This window comes from Saccopteryx leptura, chromosome 1, assembly GCF_036850995.1.
Source record: "Saccopteryx leptura isolate mSacLep1 chromosome 1, mSacLep1_pri_phased_curated, whole genome shotgun sequence".
Classification (NCBI taxonomy): domain Eukaryota; kingdom Metazoa; phylum Chordata; class Mammalia; order Chiroptera; family Emballonuridae; genus Saccopteryx; species Saccopteryx leptura.
In genome coordinates, this window is record NC_089503.1 from 373,060,481 (window position 1) to 373,080,972 (window position 20,492).

Below are 20,492 nucleotides of genomic sequence, written 5' to 3' on the forward strand. Positions count from 1 at the left end.
GCTTGCTCTCTTGATTCCTGAGATTAACATGAGAGAGGAGAGCAGAGAGAGAGGCCACGTGGAGGAGGCCAGGAGAAGTAGCCAAGATGGCAGAGCGTTGAAGAAGAAGCCAGTTTGTGCAGAGTTTGTGTAGAGAGAAGGAGATGGGGAGTAGAGGTGAATAAGGCTGGTGAGGTAGAAAACTTTGATTCTAGGAAACTCAGATAAGTCAGTAGCTTTGTGAGCGCTGAATAAGTGGGTTTTGGAGCCCAGTGTGTATTTTTACTTGCCCGCTGGGTGCAAGCTAGGATTAAAGCTAATGGCCCACCAGTTCTTGGCTCCATTGTTACCGTCTGTCCGAATCTAATGCGAACCTGCACGGACCAGGCGGCTGTGATGGTGGCCGTGGATACTGGCCATACAATGAGATAATAGTGAATGTAAAGTGTAATTGAAAAATGAAATTAAAAATGTAACTTTTTGACAGATTTTCTCTATTAATTTAATTTCAGAGAGAGGAAGGGAGAGAGAGGGGAGGGGGAAAGGAAGTATTTATTTGTTCTACTGATTCGTGCATTCATTGGCTGCTTCCCGTGTGTGTGCCCTGACCTGGGTCGAACCTGCAACCTTGTTGTTTTGGGACAATGCTTTTTTTTTTTTTTGTATTTTTCTGAAGTTGGAAACAGAGAGGCAGTCAGACAGACTCCCGTATGCGCCCGACCGGGATCCACCTGGCATGCCCACCAGGGGGCGATGCTCTGCCCATCTGGGGCATTGCTCTGTTGCAACCAGAGCCATTCTAGCACCTGAGGCAGAGGCCACAGAGCCATCCTCAGTGCCCCGGCCAACTTTGCTCCAATGGAGCCCCGGCTGCGGGAGGGGAAGAGAGAGACAGAGAAGAAGGAGAGGGGGAGGGGTGGAGAAGCAGATGGGTGCTTCTCCTGTGTGCCCTGGCCGGGAATCGAACCCAGGACTCCTGCACATCAGGCCGATGCTCTACCACTGAGCCAACCGGCCAGGGTGGGGCAATGCTCTTAACCAAATGAACTAATCGGCCAGAGCCTGACATGCTCAGACCAACTGAGTTATCCTCAGTGCCTGGGGCCACTCTAGCTGAGCCAGTGACCCCTTGCTCAAGCCAGTGACCATGGGGTCATGTCTATAATCCCACGCTCAAACCAGCCAACCTGCGCTCAAGCCGATGAGCCCACGCTCAAGCCGGCAACCTCAGAGTTTCAAACCTGGGTCCTCAACATCTCGATTGATGTTCTGTTCCACTGAGCCACCACCTGGTTAGGTTCAACCCTTACTTTTAAAAATAGTAAATGCGTAGTTTAACTGATTTATGGGGTAGACTTGCAAGTAGGATGGGTTTTCAAACAATACTGCTCATAAATCAGTTAAACTATCCATTGTATTCATCATTTTGAATTAAAAAAATTTTATTGAATTTATTGGGGTGACATTGGTTAATAAAATTATACAGGTTTCAAGTGTACAATTCTATAATACATCATCTGTATAGTGCAATGTGTGTTCACCACCCCAAGTCAAGTCTCTCTCCATCCCCCTCTCACCCCCTTCTGCTTTCTTGAGTTCTTTTTTTTTTTCTTTTTACAGAGACAGAGAGAGAGAGTCAGTGAGAGGGACAGATAGGGACAGACAGACAGGAACGGAGAGAGATGAGACGCATCAATCATCAGTTTTTTGTTGCGACACCTTACTTGTTCATTGATTGCTTTCTCATAGGTGCCTTGACCGTGGGCCTTCAGCAGACTGAGCCAGCAACCTTGGGTCCAAGCTGGTGAGTTTTTGCTCAAACCAGATGAACCCGTGCTCAAGCTGGCGACCTTGGGGTCTTGAACCTGGGTCCTTGGCATCCCAGTCCGACGCTCAATCCACTGCGCCACTGCCTGGTCAGGCTCCCTTGAGTTCTTTATTTAGTATTAAAGTACTGTGAAGAGAGGTGGTGAAGAACCTTGAAAAGTGAAATCACATTGTTAAGCTAAAACTTTTAAATACTTTAGATATTTCAGTGAAATGGTTAGTTTTTCAGCAAAGTTTGGGTGTTCATGTTGCTTGGGAAATGACTTTAGATATCAGCAAATTACTGTACTTTAATTTAGCCAAAGGCAGGCATAGTATATGCAGGATGTCCCCAAATCTTTTTTATAGTTGTTGTTATTTTTTATTTCTTTTTTTTTTAAAGAATTTATTTTTTGATTTTAGAGAGAGAAGGGGGGAGAGCAGAAAGCGTCAACTTGTGGTAGTTGCTTCTCGAATGTGCCTTGACCCAGTAAGCCCAAGGTTTCGAACTGGTAATCTCAGCGTTCCAGATCGAGGCTTTATCTACTGTGCTACCACAGGTCAGGCATGTTCCCCTCCTAATTTTTTTTTTTAATTGAGAGACAGGGAGGCAGAGAGACAGGCTTCCACATGTGACCCAACCAGGGTCCACCTGGAAGCCCCTTACAGGGCAATGTTCTACCCATCTGGGGCATCTGCTCCTTTGCTCAGCAACCAAGCTATTTTAGTGCCTGAGGCGCGGCCATCCTTAGTGCCTGGGGCCAACTTGCTTGAACCATTTGAACCATGGCTTCAGGAGGTGAAGAGAGAGAGAGTAAGAAAGAGAGAGAGGAGGAGAGAGAGGTGTGGAGAAGCAGATGGTCACTTCTCCTGTGTGCCCTGACTAGGAATTGAACCTGGAACTTCCACACACTGGCCTGAGCCAACCAGCCAGGGCTCCAATATCTTAACACAATTTAAACTTTAATTTCTTCAAAAGTGTAGTTACAAACTCCACTGCCATCACCACCAATAACAACAGCAAATCTTTTGAAAGCGTATTGTTTCAATTTCTTTACTTTTATTCATTTTGGTAAATTTTGAATAATTAATATTTTACTTAAATTTTTTTTGTTGTTTTGGTCAATGTTTGCCATCTTCAGTTAGAAAGACAAAAAAAATTAAATGTTATTCAAAAAAATGTAACTACAAAAAAGTTGAAAAATTAAACTTCTAAAATTTTTCAGTAAGTTTGTAACACATATTCTTCTGAAGGTACTAATGTTTGAAAGGGCGCTAAGACCTTTGGGATACACCTTGTAAAATACTAGATATATGTACTTAGTAAGTGCCGTGGGGAATAAAACTGAAAAGATTTAATCGGAAGGGAAAATTTCCTCTTGAGAAAGAGATCCTTTTCCCCCCCTCCGATTAGTAGCTCCAGGGCAGTCATCCAAAAACACTTACAGGCACTTGAAGAGATGAGGCAGGTTAGTGGGGGATGGAAGGGAGGGAGTGTGTGATAATATTGCCTCCATTTCCATTGCGTAAGTAAGTGAGTCCAGCTCCAGTTTGCTTTTGCTAAGTATGTGTTTCTCTCTCCATTTGTCAGAAGCCTTTAATCCTGCTCTTGAAACTTCCAAAAGCTGAAAGGATAGCTCAAGAGAGGTGCTGATGTATCTGTTCAGCCCCCCCAAAAAATCTTCTACAATCAACATTGTGAGGCCGTCTCGTGTATTGGCTAAGCAGGAGAGCTATGAAGCCACAAGACTTAGTTAGGCTCAAATTCTGTCTCTTCCAGTGGTTAGGTATATGACTACAGGCAACTTGTAAAACCTCTACAAGCCTCAGTTTGCCCATCTGTAAAATGGAAGTAATGATTTCAATAATATGTAAGTTCGTTGTGTGGATCAAATGAGATAATGTATGTAAAGAACTTATACAGTGACTAATACATTGTAAGTGTTCAGTACATGTTGCTGACTATTAGTGTTACTCTGATTACAGTGCCCCAAACCCTCCCCTTGCTCCTACCATAAATAGAATAACGTTTCTGTTTAAAGTTGGCAAAAGAAAAAATAAAGACCACTTTATTTTGCAAAATGCCTAATTGAAAGGTAAGTTCACTGATGTCAAGAGGGCTCTGCAAAGCAAAGTAAAACTTTTTTCTTTTTTTTTGGTATATTTCTGAAGCTGGAAATGGGGAGAGACAGTCAGACAGACTCCCGCATGCGCCCGACCGGGATCGTCGCTCTGTTGAGAGACAAGAGCCACTCCAGTGCCTGGGGCAGAGGCCAAGGAGCCATCCCCAGTGCCAGGGCCATCTTTGCTCCAATGGAGCCTCGCTGCGGGAGGGGAAGAGAGAGACAGAGAGGAAGGAGGGGGGGTGGAGAAGCAGATGGGTGCTTCTCCTGTGTGCCCTGGCCGGGAATCGAACCTGGGACTTCTGCACGCCAGGCCGACGCTCTACCACTGAGCCAACCGGCCAGGGCCGCAAAGTAAAACTTTTATTCTCTAAGATATGGAGGTTTTTCTATGCAAAAGAGTTTTGGATTTTCTAGGGACAGACCCCAGGAAGGTCTGGGGAACTGTAGGGGTGCTGGGAGGAGGAGAGATGCAAGAAAGGGCTGTGCAAGGTGTGCAGACCCAGGAAACAAGGCGGGGTTTTCAGCAGGGAGAAGGCTGTTTGTCCCAGGTTCCCTTTAACTGACAGGTGGACTTTCTGAAAAACAGCAGCTAACCTAACTTCCTGTTGTGCCCAAGACCTTACCCACCACAATGCAGGATGTCCCTCCTGTGGAAACCCAACTTCTTCTGTAGGCCGTCCCAGATGGGACCCCAGTTGAAGTGAATATTTATTTCTTATTCTTTACTAAGCATTAGGCATAGTATGCACTATGTTTGCATCTCATATAACAATTATTCAGTCATTCAGCAAACATGCATTGTATGATCTGCGTACCAAGCTCTATCTAGGCATTTAGCACAGTGTCAAAATCTGAATGTATCTATCTAGTCCCAATTATATGTCTTTTCAATAAGATTGTCAGCCCCTTGAAGGCAGAGGTCATCTCTGTTTACCAATGTATACTCACACTGCCTAGCATAATGCGTTCAACTTAGTCCTCAGTAAATATGTGGCAAAGTGAATGAAAGTAAACAGAGATAAAGTATTAAGATGAGTCTTAGGTGATGATTTCAACTGGTGGTGATTCCAGGCAGAGAAAATGGACTAAACAAAACCACCTAGTGAGAAAATGTGTGGTCTGCTCTAACTATAGTAAAAGCTCCTTTTCTCTAGAGCTAAGGGAGTAGCGGTGACAACGTAAAAACAGGAGGTTGAGACCATAGGGTGGAAAGCCTTGAATGTCCAAGTGAAAGTTTTGTACTTAATTCTTTAGTCAATGGGGAGCAATTGAGGGTTCTTCAGCAGCTCTGAGAAGTAATCAAAGTTGTGACTTAGAAAGCATCGTTTGGCCTGACTAGGCGGTGGCGCAGTGGCTAGAGCGTCAGACTGGGATGCAGAGGACCCGGGTTTGAGACCCCGAGGTCGCCAGCTTGAGTGCGGGCTCATCTGGTTTGAGAAAAAGCCCACCAGCTTGAACCCAAGGTCACTGGCTCCAGCAAGGGGTTACTCAGTCTGCTGAAGGCCTGCGGTCAAGGCACATATGAGAAAGCAATGAATGAACAACTAAGGTGTTGCAACCCACAATGAAAAACTAATGATTGATGCTTCTCATCTCTCTCCATTCCTGTCTGTCTGTCCCTGTCTATCCCTCTCTCTGACTCACTCTCTGACTCTGTAAAAAATAAATAAATAAAAATTAATAAAAAAGAAAGCATCGTTTGGCCATGCTTTGTAGGAGTGTTAGAGGAAACGGCTGAGAGAGAAGTAGCCCCAGTAATCACACTAATTATGATAACTCAGTGTAAAGCCAGAAGCCAGGGCCAGGGCCACTATCACAGCAGCCTTCTGGCCTATGCAGGTTCGTATTGGATTCGGACAGTCGGTAAAGAAACAACAGAGCCAAAAACTGATGGGCTGTCATCTTTAATTCTAGCTTGCACCCGGCGGGCAAGTAAAAATATACACTGGGCTCCAAAACCCAATCACATTCAGTGCTCACAAAGCCACTGACTTATCCGAGTTTCCTAGAATCAAAGGTTTCTAGCTCACCAGCCTTATTCTCCTCAGTTCCCCATCTCCTTCCTTATCCCAGATACAAACTGTACAAACTGGCATCTCACTCAGCACTCCGCCATCTTGGCTGCTCTTCCTGGCCTCCTCCACGTGGCCTCCTTCTGCTGCTGGCTCTACTCTCTCTGCTCTCTCATGCTAACCTCAGGAACCAAGAGCGCAAGCTCCCGCTCCATCCCCATTTTATAGTGTAGCTTCACAACCTTTAATCCAATATACAAAATAGGGTAGTCTCTAATACAAAGTCACTTCTCTGAGGCATGATTGGATTGTACCGCCCCACATCAAAAAGGGTAGGAAAGGCTTAATCCCAAAACCAAGCCCCAGGCTACAAGGATTCTTCCTGCCCACAGAGACACACATTAATATCACCTGGGCGACGGCCTCCATCTTTAACAAAGTGAGCATAATACATTTTATCTGCCCAACACTCAGCTAAACAAAGAGGGTAAGGGTAAAATCTTCAATTAGAGTGTTTGTAAGAAGAAATGGAAAGCTATACAAAGACACAACAAGAGACCCTGCTAAAATACAGGTCTTAGCAGCAAAGTGCATGCCGGAATTAGGTGTGAGAAGGCATAAGAAAGGGGAGGGGGTTGGTTCTGGGAATCAGGCCAGTGGATGGAAAAAATGTGGTGCCATTAAAATAAAAAACCCAACAGTGGTAGGTGCTAGTTTATTTAGGAAAGAAGTGGAAGATGGTAAATGTTGGGCAGATAAAATGTATTATGCTCACTTTGTTAAAGATAACACGAGGAGGCCGTCGCCCAGGTGATATTAATGTGTGTTGGGGTGGGCTAAAGGCAGGCAGAATCCTTGTAGCCTGGGGCTTGGTTTTGGGATTAAGCCTTTCCTACCCTTTTTGATGTGGGGTGGTACAATCCAATCATGCCTCAGAGAAGTGACTCTACTAGAGACTTCCCTATTTTGTATATTGGATTAGAGCTTGTGAAGCTACAATATAAAATGGGGGCAGAACAGAGTTTGTGCTCTTGGTTCCTGAGATGATTAGCATGAGAGAGCAGAGGAGAGCAGAGAAAGGCCACGTGGAGTAGGCCAGGAGAAGCAGCCAAGATGGCAGAGTGCTGAGAGAGAAGCCAGTTTGGGCAGAGTTTGTATCTGGGATAAGGAAGGAGATGGGGAACTGAGGAGAATAAGGCTGGTGAGCTAGAAACCTTTGATTCTAGGAAACTCGGATAAGTCAGTGGCTTTGTGAGCACTGAATGTGACTGGGTTTTGGAGCCCAGTGTGTGTTTTTACTTGCCTGCCGGGTGCAAGCTAGAATTAAAGATGACAGCCCATCAGTTTTTGGCTCCGTTGTTTCTTTACCGACTGTCCGAATCCAATGCGAACCTGCATGGGCCAGGCTGCTATGATAGTAGCCCTGGCCGTGCCTCCAGGCTCTACAGTAAAGCACAGGGCTTTCTTTTGTTCATATTATTTATGAATTTAAGGATGAAGATACTTGGATAGCCTATAGATGGGGGAAAAGAGAGATTCTTAGGATGCAGGGAGAAAAGAAGTTGCAATCTTTTTTTGTTTTTTAAAGATTTTATTTATTTATTTTAGAGAGAGGGAGAGAAGGGGCGGAGGGAAGCCTCAAGTCGTAGTTGCTTCCTGTATGTACCTTGCCCGGGGAGGCCCAGGGTTTCAAATCAGGAACCTCAGTGTTCCAGGTCAAAGCTTTATCTACGATTTATCTACTGCACCACCACAGGTTGGCCAGGAGTTGCAGTCTTAGAGAAGGTGGGAGCAGGGAACTCAAGATCATAAAAGGAAGCAATAGGCCTGGCAAGAAACACTAGTGCTTCAGCCCCTGGAATAGAAGTAAAAAAAAAAGATAAAGCGTCGACCTGGAACGCTGAGGTCGCTGGTTCAAAACCCTGGGCTTGCCTGGTGTTGGGCAGATAAAATGTATTATGCTCGCTTTGTTAAAGATAACATGAGGAGGCCGTCGCCCAGGTGATATTAATGTGTGTTGGGGTGGGCTAAAGGCAGGCAGAATCCTTGTAGCCTGGGGCTTGGTTTTGAGATTAAGCCTTTCCTACCCTTTTTGATGTGAGGTGGTACAATCCAATCATGCCTCAGAGAAGTGACTCTACTAGAGACTTCCCTATTTTGTATATTGGATTAGAGCTTGTGAAGCTACAATATAAAATGGGGGCAGAACAGAGTTTGTGCTCTTGGTTCCTGAGATGATTAGCATGAGAGAGCAGAGGAGAGCAGAGAAAGGCCACGTGGAGTAGGCCAGGAGAAGCAGCCAAGATGGCAGAGTGCTGAGAGAGAAGCCAGTTTGGGCAGAGTTTGTATCTGGGATAAGGAAGGAGATGGGGAACTGAGGAGAATAAGGCTGGTGAGCTAGAAACCTTTGATTCTAGGAAACTCGGATAAGTCAGTGGCTTTGTGAGCACTGAATGTGAGTGGGTTTTGGAGCCCAGTGTGTATTTTTACTTGCCCACCGGGTGCAAGCTAGAATTAAAGACTATGGCCCATCAGTTTTTGGCTCTGCTGTTTCTTTGCCGACTGTCCGAATCAAATGCCGACCTGCATGGGCTGGGCGGCTGTGATGGTGGCCCTGGCCGTGCCTCCTGGCTTTACACCTGGTCAAGGCACATATGGGAGTTGATGCTTCCTGCTCCTCCCTCCCCCTTCTCTCTCTCTCTCTCTCTCTCTCTCTCTCCTTTCTAAAAATTAATAAAAGAAACATTTTTTTAAAAAGGAGAGTGTTGGGCAGATAAAATATATTATGCTCACTTTGTTAAAGATGGCGCTGCCCACATGGAAGCCTGTCGCCCAGGTGATATTAATGTATGTTGGGGGCGGGCTGTGGGCAGACAGGATCCTTGTAGCCTGGGGCTTGGTTTTAGGACTAAGCCTTTCCCACCCCCTTTTTTTTTTTTTTTTTTTTTTTTTTTTTTCTGAAGCTGGAAACGGAGAGACAGTCAGACAGACTCCCGCATGCGCCCGACCGGGATCCACCCGGCACGCCCACCATGGGGCGACGCTCTGCCCACCAGGGGGCGATGCTCTGCCCATCCTGGGCGTTGCCATGTTACGACCAGAGCCACTCTAGCGCCTGAGGCAGAGGCCACAGAGCCATTCCCAGAGCCCGGGCCATCTTTGCTCCAATGGAGCCTTGGCTGCGGGAGGGGAAGAGAGAGACAGAGAGGAAAGCGCGGCGGAGGGATGGAGAAGCAAATGGGCGCTTCTCCTGTGTGCCCTGGCCGGGAATCGAACCCGGGTCCTCCGCACGCTAGGCCGACGCTCTACTGCTGAGCCAACTGGCCAGGGCTCCCACCCTTTTTGATGTAGGGCCTCAGATAAGTGACTTTGTATTAGAGACTTCCCTGTTTTGTATATTGGATTAAAGGTTTTGATTTCTACACTATAAAATGGGGGCAGAACGGGAGCTTGCTCTCTTGGTTCCTGAGATTAATATTAGAGGACAGAGCAGAGAGGAGAGCAGAGAAAGGCCACGTGGAGGAGGCCAGGAGAAGCAGCCAAGATGGCGGAGTGTTGAGTGAGAGGCCAGTTTGTGCAGAGTTTGTGCAGAGAGAAAGAAAGAGTTGGGGAACAGAGGAGAATAAGTCGGGTGAGCTAGAAACTTTTGATTCTAGGAAACTCGGATAAGTCAGTAGCTTTGTGAGCACTGAATGTGAGTGGGTTTTGGAGCCCAGTGTGTGTTTTTTACTTGCCTGCCAGGTGTAAGCTAGGATTAAAGATGATGGCCCACCAGTTTTTGGCTCCGTTGTTTCTTTACCGACTGTCCAAATCCAATGCGAACCTGCATGGGCCAGGCTGCTGTGATAGTGGCCGTGGCTACTGGCCTTAACTGTATGTTCATCATATCTGTCTGACTTTATTGAAAGCTTCTGGGCAGCAGAGATCTGGCCCGATATGTAGCCTGCAACCCTGCCTCTTTAGCACAGAGCTAGGGCAAAGGCTGCCCTCCATCACTGCGTGGTGACTGAGTGGAAGAAAGGAGACCAGTTAGAGAGGGCAAGTGAGAAAAACGGAGAAGCGGGGACTTGATAATTCTCTAACTGGACAAACAGCTCCAAACAGAAGCTAATTGTACTCCATGCTCCTTCCCCACCTCCCAGCATCTGCTTGGACCTCCTCCTCCCAAATTCTTCCTTCTTCAATCTTCTCTGCCTTCCTACTTCAAACAATTGGAACTTCCCATAGCTGGGAGAAAATAAGCCACATGAGCCAATTAGAATCCTAGAAATTCACTTGTAGAAAGGATCATAAAAGATAATTTGGTCTATATTTATCATTTTGCACAGCAGGAAGCTTAAAAGAGAACCCAAACTGCCTTGGCCGGATAGCTGGTTAGTTAGAGCATCAACCTGCAGAGCAGAGGTTGCTGGTTTGATCCCTGACCAGGGCACATAAAGGAGCAGATCAATGCTCCTGTCTCTCTTTCCCTCTCTCATTTTCCATCTCTCTAAAACTAACAAAATAAGCATTTAAAAAAGGGAAAGAAAGAAGAGAAAACCCAAACAGGAGCAGAGAAGTACAGTAACTTGTTCAAATTCACACTGCTGGCCAGAGCCAAGATAAGAAATTAAACCTTCCAACTAGTCTGGGCCAGATAACTCAGTTGGTTAGAGCTTTGTCCTGAAACACAGAGGCTGACGGTTCCATCCCTGCTCAGGGCACATATAGGAACAGATCGATGTTCCTGTTTCTCTCTCTCCCCGTTTCTCTCTTGCTAAAATTAATAAATCAAAATTAAAAAGTAAAAGAGAAATCAGATGTCTCAACTCTTAAACTTTTCTTTTTTCTCTCTTTTAATTCTTTCTTTTTTGTGTTTGTGACAGAGACAGAGAGAGACAGACAGAAGGACAGATAGGGACAGATAAGAAGGGAGAGAGATGAGAAGCATCAATTCTTTGCTGTGGCACCTTAGTTGTTCATCGATTGCTTTCTCATATGTGCCTTGACTGGGGGGCTACAGCAGACCGAGTGACCCCGTGCTCAAGCCAGTCACCTTGGGCTCAAGCTGGTCAACCTTGTTCAAACCAGTTGAGCCTGCTCTCCAGCTGGCGACCTCGGGGTTTTGAACCTGGGTCCTCCACGTGCCAGTGGCACTGTATCCACTGTGCCACTTCCTGGTCAGGCCTTTTCTTGACATTATATTGCATGGTATCAACGTAAGCAATTTTTCTATCCATCTTTTTTCTATCCTATAAAAGTTCTTTAAATTTTTTATTTAGAAAACTAAATTTAATGGTGTGACATTGATAATAAAAGTTCATAGCTTTCAGTAAATATTTCCACAGCATTTGAACTGTTGTGTTGTGTGTCCATCACCCAGAGTCAAATCATTTTCCATTACTGTATATTTGTCCCTCTTTACTCCCCTTCCCCCAAACCCCTTCCTTTTCTAGCCATCTTAACCCCAAATTCTAATGCATCTCTGAAGACCTTTGAAACTTTCCTACCTAATGTTCCTTCCCTAATTAAAGTAGTTTATGAAAGATTATCATGTCAAAAAGGGATTGGAGAGCCTGACCAGGTGGTGACGTAGTGGATAGAGCGTCAGACTGGGATGCAGAGGCCCCAGGTTTGAGACCCCGAGGTCGCCAGCTTGAGTGTGGGCTCATCTGGTTTGAGCAAAAGCCCACCAGCTTGAACCCAAGGTCGCTGGCTCCAGCAAGGGGTTACTCGGTCTGCTGAAGGCCCGCGGTCAAGGCACGTATGAGAAAGCAATCAATGAACAACTAAGGTGTTGCAACGCGCAATGAAAAACTAACGATTGATGCTTCTCATCTCTCTCCGTTCCTGTCTGTCTGTCCCTGTCTATCCCTCTCTCTGACTCTCTCTCTGTCTCTGTAAAAAAAATAATAATAAAATAAAAAAAGGGATTGGAGAAAGTGTGCTAATTTACTGATACATACTAAGGGACGAGCACTGTGCTGGGAATTTACATATTTTATCTGTTATTCCTCCTACCACGACTATGAGATAGTTCTTACTGTCTTACAAATGAAACTAAACAAAAAAAAAAAAATTATTAAGGTTCTTGCCTAAACCTATCCAATTAAGTGGTCCGAGAGAGATTTGACCCATATCTGGTGGATAAGCCCATTATCTTTCGATTAAACTTATTAAACCAGGTCTATTTTCTCATCAACTCTCCCATCAAGTGAGAAATGATTCAGGGTTCTGAGTGGAAAAAGCTAATGGTAGAATAAAAGCATTCCAGGCGCGTGGACTTCTCTCTGATGCACACGGAGAATAGGTAGTTCAAGGTGAGGTCCACTTCTCCCGGCACGCCAGGTTCTCTCCTTCAGAGAAAGAAAATAATGTAATCACCTCACTGTTCTTGGGAATGAGACGGAGATGTTATACCTTCAAAGGCTTGGCTATTTTATTTTTCAAATTACCCCTCTCTCATCATCCAAGAAAAAGGAAGCGTCTGAAACCCTGCCTGCTTTGCAATTCTGTTCCCATTTGATCTTACTCCAGAGTGTCTACTTTGTCACCATGGAGACTTGATCAAACTCATGCTCATGCACTGAATTTTGCAATCTGTTATTGACAGGCTGATATCCTTTCTTAGGCCAAAGAACAGCAAGTTTTTTTTGTTTTTTTTTCTTTTGAAACTGAGAGTAAGTTTATAAAAGGATGGGCCAGGGAGGCAAAGGGCGGGCCCCTGGAGATAGGATCAGGGGGTGAGTCCGGGACAAACTGCCACTGCCCGGGTGCAGGTCTCGTTCGGACCCTTAGAGCTTAGGATAGAAGAAGCAAAGTGCACTCTTGAAGAAATGGGGGTGTGGGCGTGCTCAATGAAGAGTGCACAAAACAGAGAGTTCTTAAGTGAATTCTTCCAAGGAAACAGCAGTGGACAAGTTGTTTAACCCTACAGTCTGGGACATGACACTTTGGTAACATACAAGATTAAAATGGTTGGCCTTGGCCAGTTTGCTCAGCGGTAGAGCGTCGGCTGGGTATGTGGAAGTTCAGGGTTTGATTCCCGGCCAGGGCACACTGGAGAAGTGCCCGTCTGCTTCTCCACCCCTCCCCCTCTCCTTCCTCTCTGTCTCTCTCTTCCCCTCCTGCAGCCAAGGCTCCATTGGAGCACAGTTGGCCTGGGCGCTGAGGATGGCTCCATGGTCTCGGCCTCAGGCGCTAGAATGGCTCCTGCTGCAACAGATAATTACCCCCTGGTGGGCATGCGGAGTGGATCTCGGTAGGACACATGCGAGAGTCTGCACCCCCCCTGCCCCCTTGCTTCTTACTTTGAAAAAATACAAAACAACAACAACAAAAAACCAAAAAAAAAAAAAAAAAAAAAAGATTAAAATGGTTATTGTTTATAGAACATAACTGGAGATGTTTGAAGAAGACTTTCACACCAGGTGTGTTAACTATTTCACTGCTTGTCAGACTTCATGTCACTCAACAAATATTTATTGAGCCAGGTAAATATCTTGAATCTCGACTGTGGTGCATGAAGATGATTAAGACATGGACTTTGACCCCAAAATTTGCCCAGGGACACAAAGAGATAAACAAACTCTAGTACAGGATAATGTCATATGTGCTACACCAGAGCCACGTGGGGATGTGTGTGCAGGGATCTAGAGGGAGGAACAACTAAGCCTTCTCAAATGAAGGTAGAGAAAACAAAGAGAGGACATTAGAAAAGGCTTCTCAGATGAGGTATCATTGGCGTTTGGTCTAAAGGGTGGATTCATGGGAATTCAATTAGCAAAGGAGGAGAGATGAAAAGAAAACAGCACCCAACAAAGGCCTGGAAGTAGGGCGGGTAGTTAAGAAACAATGATCTAATGGGATTAGTATGTAGAACCTGCTGTTTATAGGGACTGGCAGGCAGGGGGGATGGAAAACTAACCTGGGGAGGCAGGAAGTCAAGTCTCCAGGTGCCACTTCCATGCATGTTTACTCGGCCTCGTATGGTGGGGAGGGGTACATTATAAGCAGAGATCAGAATACGAGTAGTTTTATTAGGGCTTTGGATTTCAAACTAGGAATAATGAGGAATCTTGGCTTTTGAGCCTGGGCAGGACATGATCAGATCTGGGTTCTAAAAAGTTCCTTTTCAGGCCCTGGCTGGTTAGCTCAGTCGGTGACAAGTGCTGTCCTGAAACAACAACGTCGTGAATTTGATCCTGATCCCGGGTTAGGGCACACACGGGCAGCCACCAATGAATGCACCACTGAGTGGAACAACAAATGCAAGTTTTCCTTCGCCCTCCCCTCTCTCTTCCTTCCTCTCTCTGCTTCTCTAAAAATCAATAAAAATTAAGGCCTGGCCGGTAGCTCAGTTGGTTGGAGTGTCGTCCCAGAACGCAGAGGTTGCCGGTTTGATCTGATCAGGGCACATACAATAACAGCTTGATGTTTCCATCTCTCTGTCTCTCTCTCCCCCTCTCTCCTTCTCTCGTTGAAATCGATAATAATAATAAGAAAAAAAAATTAAAAAAAGAAAAGTTCATTTTCCTTAAGGTATGAAGAAGGGATTTATTGCAGGATTGAGAGGTCCAGACACAAAGAGACGCAGAGATGCCGATCTTGAAGTTTGTGTGATCATCCAGGTAAGCAGACTAGACCGAAGTAGAGGGCTACAGGGAAGAGCAGTGCGAGGGGGAAATGACAGAGACAGAATTAGATTAGAGTTGATTAAGATAGTATTTTAGGTGTGGGTGACAGATCAAGCTAAGTCCTAGGCCATGGGAATGCTTCCCAGAAGACACACACGACCATTCTGCTTGGCCAGGCCTTGGTCACGTGGCCGCACTGAAAGGCTGGAGGCTGGGATATGTTGTCTTTTATTCTGGGCAGCCACACAATCAGCTGAAAATAGGTGTGGACCTATACTGGGAGACAGCAGCAATTTCCACCACTCATACCTGTTATACTGTTTTAGTGTTCTTTTTACCATTCTCCTCGCTGAGGGTGTGAGCTCGTTAAGGGAAGGATCTGTTCTTATTACTGTTTCTGTGAGGAGCCACTGAGCCACTTCACCCGCAGGTGTTGGAAAGTACCAAAAGCTACAGAATTAATATTAATATTTTGGGAGGCTTGAGAAACATTTTGTTGATTTGGGTTAAGGTGTGCAGAGAAATTGTGAGAATAGTCTCTGTACTGTGTGATTGGCATAGTCAGGATGGCCCTTGGCATTGTATTGTAAATGCAAAGGGGAGGAAAACATGGATCCCCAGACATTCCACCATGCCTGTGGGGAAAGGGGTGAATGGTTAGCCAGGTACAGGGAGAGAAAAGCCAAAATAAACCTTTTCTCATAGCAATGAGCCATTTGCGGGCATTTGTCCCCACAGAAACTACCTCTCCTATGTAAATGCATGTGGTATGTGTGACTCTGGACAGAGAGATGGCGGATAAACACTAGAAAATATAGGAATGCCTTTTAATATGTAAAGAGACATCTTTCTACCATTGTGTTGGCTTGTAAACTTTGTTTTCCCCAAAAGGATGTATGGCTTGCAAATTGAACATGGTCCTATCATGTTAAAGGACATATGACTATAACCAATAATGGTAAGGGGCTCCTAATTGCAATTTTTGCTTCTGTACTTCCCACTTACAAAACTATAAAAACTAAGTAGAACAAAGGGCCAGCGTGCGCTCTCCCTCAGACAACTGTCGGAGTTTGCCGCCGCTTGGCCAAGCTAGACAATAAAGCTTTGATGTGTAACCTACGGACCTTGTTCCTGTTTTCAATGTTTCGGGTCCCTCCGAATTAGGCTTAACATTCTGGAACCAAAGTGCTCCTGATACACAGCAGATACTCAGTAGACATTGAAATGAAACAAGTTCCACTTCTCACAAAGGCATCTTCATCTCTTCGAGCATGATGCCAGCCCATTCCTGCGCCTTTTGCACGCTCACAGCTGCTCCCGTCAAACTCTTGCCATTCCTTCTTGGATTAGCAGGATGTGGGCCATAAAGCAGTCACTACTCAGAAGGTGAAAACTTTTATTTCCATTATAGAAAGTGGGTACTTACATTTTTTTTTATTTATTTTTTGCCTTTTGTTTTTAAAATTCATTTTAGAGAGGAGAGAGAAAGAGAGAGAGAGAGAGAGAGAGAGAGAGAGAGAGAGAGAAGAAGAAGAGCAGGAAGGAAAGCATCAACTCCCATATGTGCCTTGACCAGGCAAGCCCAAGGCTTCAAACTGATGACTTCAGTGTTCCAAGTTGACACTTTATCCACTGCGCCACCGCAGGTCAACACTAAAACTTACATTTTTTTTGTTTGTTTGTTTGTTTCTGAAGTTGGAAACTGGGAGGCAGTCAGACAGACTCCCGCATGCGCCCAACCGGAATCCACCCGGCACGCCCACCAGGGGGCGATGCTCTGCCCATCTGGGGCATTGCTCTGTTGCAACCAGAGCCATTCTAGCACCTGAGGCAGAGGCCATAGAGCCACCCCCAGCGCCTGGGCCACCTTTGCTCCAATGGAGCCTTGGCTGCGGAAGGGGAAGAGAGAGACAGAGGAAGGAGAGGGAGAGGGGTGGAGAAGCAGATGGGTGCTTCTCCTATGTGCCCTGGGAGGGAATCGAACCCGGGACTCCTGCACGCCAGGCTGACGCTCTACCACTGAGCCAACCGGCCAGGGCCTAAAACTTACATTTTTAAAAATTAAAATTTTACCAGAACTGCCAAAAATAGAAAGGATAAATAAAAAAATAAAGCAAAAACTCAAGGCAATATTGTCATTTTGGTGATTTCTTTAGTGTCCAGTTATATATATTGTATTTATGGGGATGACATTAATCAACTATAACCAGTTTTTTTTTTTAATTTTAGCCAGAAAGATGGAGAAGGTGAAAAAATGATAGAAGGATAGAAAAAGCAGATTGACTGGAAATGTACTAAAGAAGAGGAAGAAATGAATAGTGATGTTGAGTCTGGAAGCTGGAAGAATTGTGCAGCAGTGGCAGAAACAGAAAAAGGCCAAAGCTGGGATGTGTGTGAGGAGATGGGGGATGGAGTGTGATTTTGTGGCAAAGACATGGCAAAATTAATCCTTCTGTGTGCTAAATTGTTATCCTTTTTCGGAAAGTAAACATGTCTAAGTGACTGTACTGGAAATGCGGCAGTGAGTTAGTCAGTAGTTGAAGAATTTCTACAAAACGAAGTGAAAAGCATTTATATGTTTTAATACAAAATAATAAAGTTTAGATACCCATTTAGATCCAAATTATTCCTAATCGTGTTATCACTCATATAAAGGGACAGTAATTTAAATGTTAGTAGTAAATTCAGTGAATTTTTCATTTCTCAAGGTGGATGTTCAATTTCACCTTGATGTGATCAGTGTCACACCAGGAAATGATGAAATTGGAAAGTGGTGAGAAAAAGAAAAAAAAAAAAAAGAAAAATACAACAACCCCCTTCCCCCGAAAAAAGGCAAAGTGGTGGGAGCGCAATTCAAACTTCTTTCAGGTTTTAGGAAGAAAATAGTTGAGGAAAAACTCCTTATTCCTAAACTCTAAACTTTAAATTTTCCCATCTACATGGAGCAAATCAATCAGATGGACTAACAACTACAGCTTTGAATCTCTCCAGTTTTTGTTATACTTATGTATCTTTTTTTAAATTAAAACAAACAACAAATTATGGTGTTGACCGGTTGCTTGCATTTTTGAATAGATAATTGGAACTGTTATATACAGAGACACAAAGCATATAGCCCCTTCTCTTGATCTTCTGGAAATAGAGAGATTCAGATCTAAACATTACTCTCTCCCCATAACTCCATAGATAGTGGTAATGTTTTCTAGAATGTATTTGAATTTCACCAAATATATTTTATGGCTTTTCTCCCCTCCAACATTTAAGAACAATTCTCTTTACTGACAGATGTTTGAAAGATTGGAATTAATCCTCACCATAATTTTTACCATCTTCCAGAGTGTGCCCAAAGACCAAAGTGCAATATATTAATAAGAAAACAAATAGTTGTCACCCCTGTTTATCTTTGGGAGTACTGGTTATTGAGTCTTGATTCAAAAAGGGAGAGAATGGGTTTTTTTTGAAGTTGAAGGAACCAAGGAAAGCTATAGCCCAGAACTATAGGGCTCTCAAGTGAATGGTGTGGACCAGATAACCAAAGAGGTCATTTCAATAAAGTATGTCATGTGCTCTGGGTACCTAGATGATGGAGGCCACAATTGGGACATTCTGCCTCTCCCTAGGGGAACAAAGAAAGAGATGCCAGGTTCTCTTTCACATTCACAATGTGGGAGAAGCCAACCATCAGAAGTAAGAACAGTAATAGGCTGTTCTTCTGAAGCCGGATCCTATCTTTCCACCCATCCATATCACATAAAGGCATCTGGAATTCAACTAAGAAAATGTGACTTTTTTTTTTTTAATTTTTCTGAAGTGAGAGGCGGGGAGGCAGTCAGACAGACTCCCGCATGTGCCCCACTGGGATCCACCCGGCATGCCCACCAGGGGGCAATGCTCTGCCCATCTGGGGCGTTGCCCCATTGCAGCAGGGGCCATTTTAGCACCAAAGCCAACTTTGCTCCAATAGAGCCTTGGCTGTGGGAGGAGAAGAGAGAGATAGAGAGGAAGGAGAGGGGGAAAGGTGGAGAAGCAGATGAGCGCTTCTCCTGTGTGCCCTGACCGGGAATTGAACCTGGGATGTGCACACGCCAGGCAGAAGCTCTACCGCTGAGTCAGACGGCCAGGGCTTTTTTTTTTTCTTTTTTAGGAGAAGAGTATTTTTCATCTCTATGGCAATTTGATTCAGATACTCTAGATGCTTTCATTAGTAAAATGCACCTGCCCACACATTTCAAGGATTTCCAAGGCCTCTCGAAGACCATGTACGCAGCCGAGTGCACGGCCTCTGGGTCTGGATTTTCTTAGCTGCATTCATGAGACCAGAAGTTTTCAGACTTCACATTAAAATCACCTGGAGAATTTATGAAAATCCAAATGCCCAGGCCACACCTAGTTCGGTTTAAATCAGAATCTCTGCGTGGGACGAGGCAACAAAGTATACTATATGTTTTAAACTCTCCAGGTGATTCTAAAACGCAGCCAAGTCGGAGAACCAACTCACTGGTCTCTTTTTGGCGAGCCGTTGATCTAAGTGCTCTACGGTCCGTAGGTTGTGTTTAATCCTCGAGTCAGAAACAATAGAAAGACGTCTGTCGCAGATGTTAACTGACTCACAATCTCATCTCTTTTGGGTCGGGGTGTTACATGCATGCCTTCGCAGCGCTCTCCTTGGGTCACTAAGCAGCTGCAGTATTTTTCGGCGAACGCCAGGGGACACCCTCTTCCTCCTCTCTCCACCTGGAACGCCTTCCCATTTCGGATCGCACAAAGAGCCCGGCCTCTTCCCGGGTGACATCACAAAGGGCCGATCCTCCGCCCCTTCGGCGCCACCACGTGTGTCCCCACGCCCGGCCGCCACCGATTTAGTCCCTCGCCGGCGGGTCTGGGCAGCGGAGGAGGGTGGTTGGCAGCGGCTGGAGGCTTCGCTATGGGAAGTTGTTTCTTTGCTCTCTCGCGCCCAGCCCTCCTCCCTGGTTCTCCGCAGCCGCTGTCGGAGGAGAGCACGGGGAGGCGCCGTTGGCTGCCGCGGCTGTCTCTCCCCGCCCGGGTGGCCGCGCCGCTGGGCAGGTGCTGAGCACCCCAAGAGCCCCCGTCGCCGCCTCCCTCCTCTCTTCGGCTGCCCGGCCGCCCGGCTGCCGCAGTGCATATGGGGTGTTGGAGGTAGATGGGCTCCCGGCCGGGGAGGTGGCGGTGGATGCGGCGCTGGGCAGAAGCAGCCGCCGATTCCAGCTGCCGGAGAGCCACGCGCTCCCGGCGTCCCTGCGAGCCCCAGGCTCAGCCATGGGGACCTCTGCGAGCGGCAGCACCGCCCTCGCCTACTGCAGCCGCATCGCTGGAGCCACGATGATCGCGGGCACCCTCCTCCTGGTGAGCGCTCGGGGGGACCGCGGGCGGCGGCCGCGAGCGACCAGACGCCGCTCTCCCGGAGCGGGGCGGGTCCCCAGGATCGGGCTGAGGGGTGCGCGGGGTAGGGCCGGCAGGGTTAGGGGGCTTGCAAGGCAAGGCAACACACCGGAGGGCTCCGGCTGGTCATTTGAGGGAACCGCGGAGCTCAGCGGGGACTTGAGAACGAAGGCGATTGTTTTCCTTGCAATCGGGCTTCGCTGGAGGAGGCTGTAGGGGTGGCCACTGGGCTTCCTGCGCGTTTCAGGGCTTTCCCCCTCCTCGCCCCCCTCGTGCCCCCACCGCCCCAGCCAGTAGTCGCTGCTCTCTCTGGGCGACGTGGGCCCGGGGCTGCGGTGCGGGGCGCCCAGGGCTGGCGGCGACCCGCGCTTTGTTGCAGCTGCAGTGTCATGTCGGGATGCTACCGCAGTGGGAGAGCGGTACCGGTGCGCGCCGGACACTGGGGACCGCCGGGTGCGCCGCGCCTAGCATTCCCCAACCGGGCGCCCAGCCCCTCCCCCACGTCTGCTCCTTGGCTCGGGTGGGTCCCAGTTTCTGCACGCCAAAAAAAGAAC

General features: G+C 46.5%; 1 protein-coding gene and 1 non-coding gene across 2 annotated transcripts in view; one reads left to right on the forward strand and one right to left on the reverse strand.

Moving 5' to 3' along the window:
* Positions 1–925: 925 nt before the first annotated feature.
* Positions 926–1,001, reverse strand: TRNAI-GAU (transfer RNA isoleucine (anticodon GAU)). The gene has a single exon. It is a non-coding gene; the product is annotated as a tRNA-Ile (tRNA).
* Positions 1,002–19,330: 18,329 nt separating this feature from the next.
* TNFRSF21 (TNF receptor superfamily member 21) overlaps positions 19,331–20,492 on the forward strand; it is a 74,389-nt gene continuing 73,227 nt past the window's right edge. Inside the window, exon 1 of the mRNA XM_066359246.1 lies at positions 19,331–19,902. Coding sequence (XP_066215343.1) covers positions 19,816–19,902 — 87 coding nt within the window. The 5' untranslated portion in view covers positions 19,331–19,815. The remainder of the gene's footprint in view (positions 19,903–20,492) is intronic.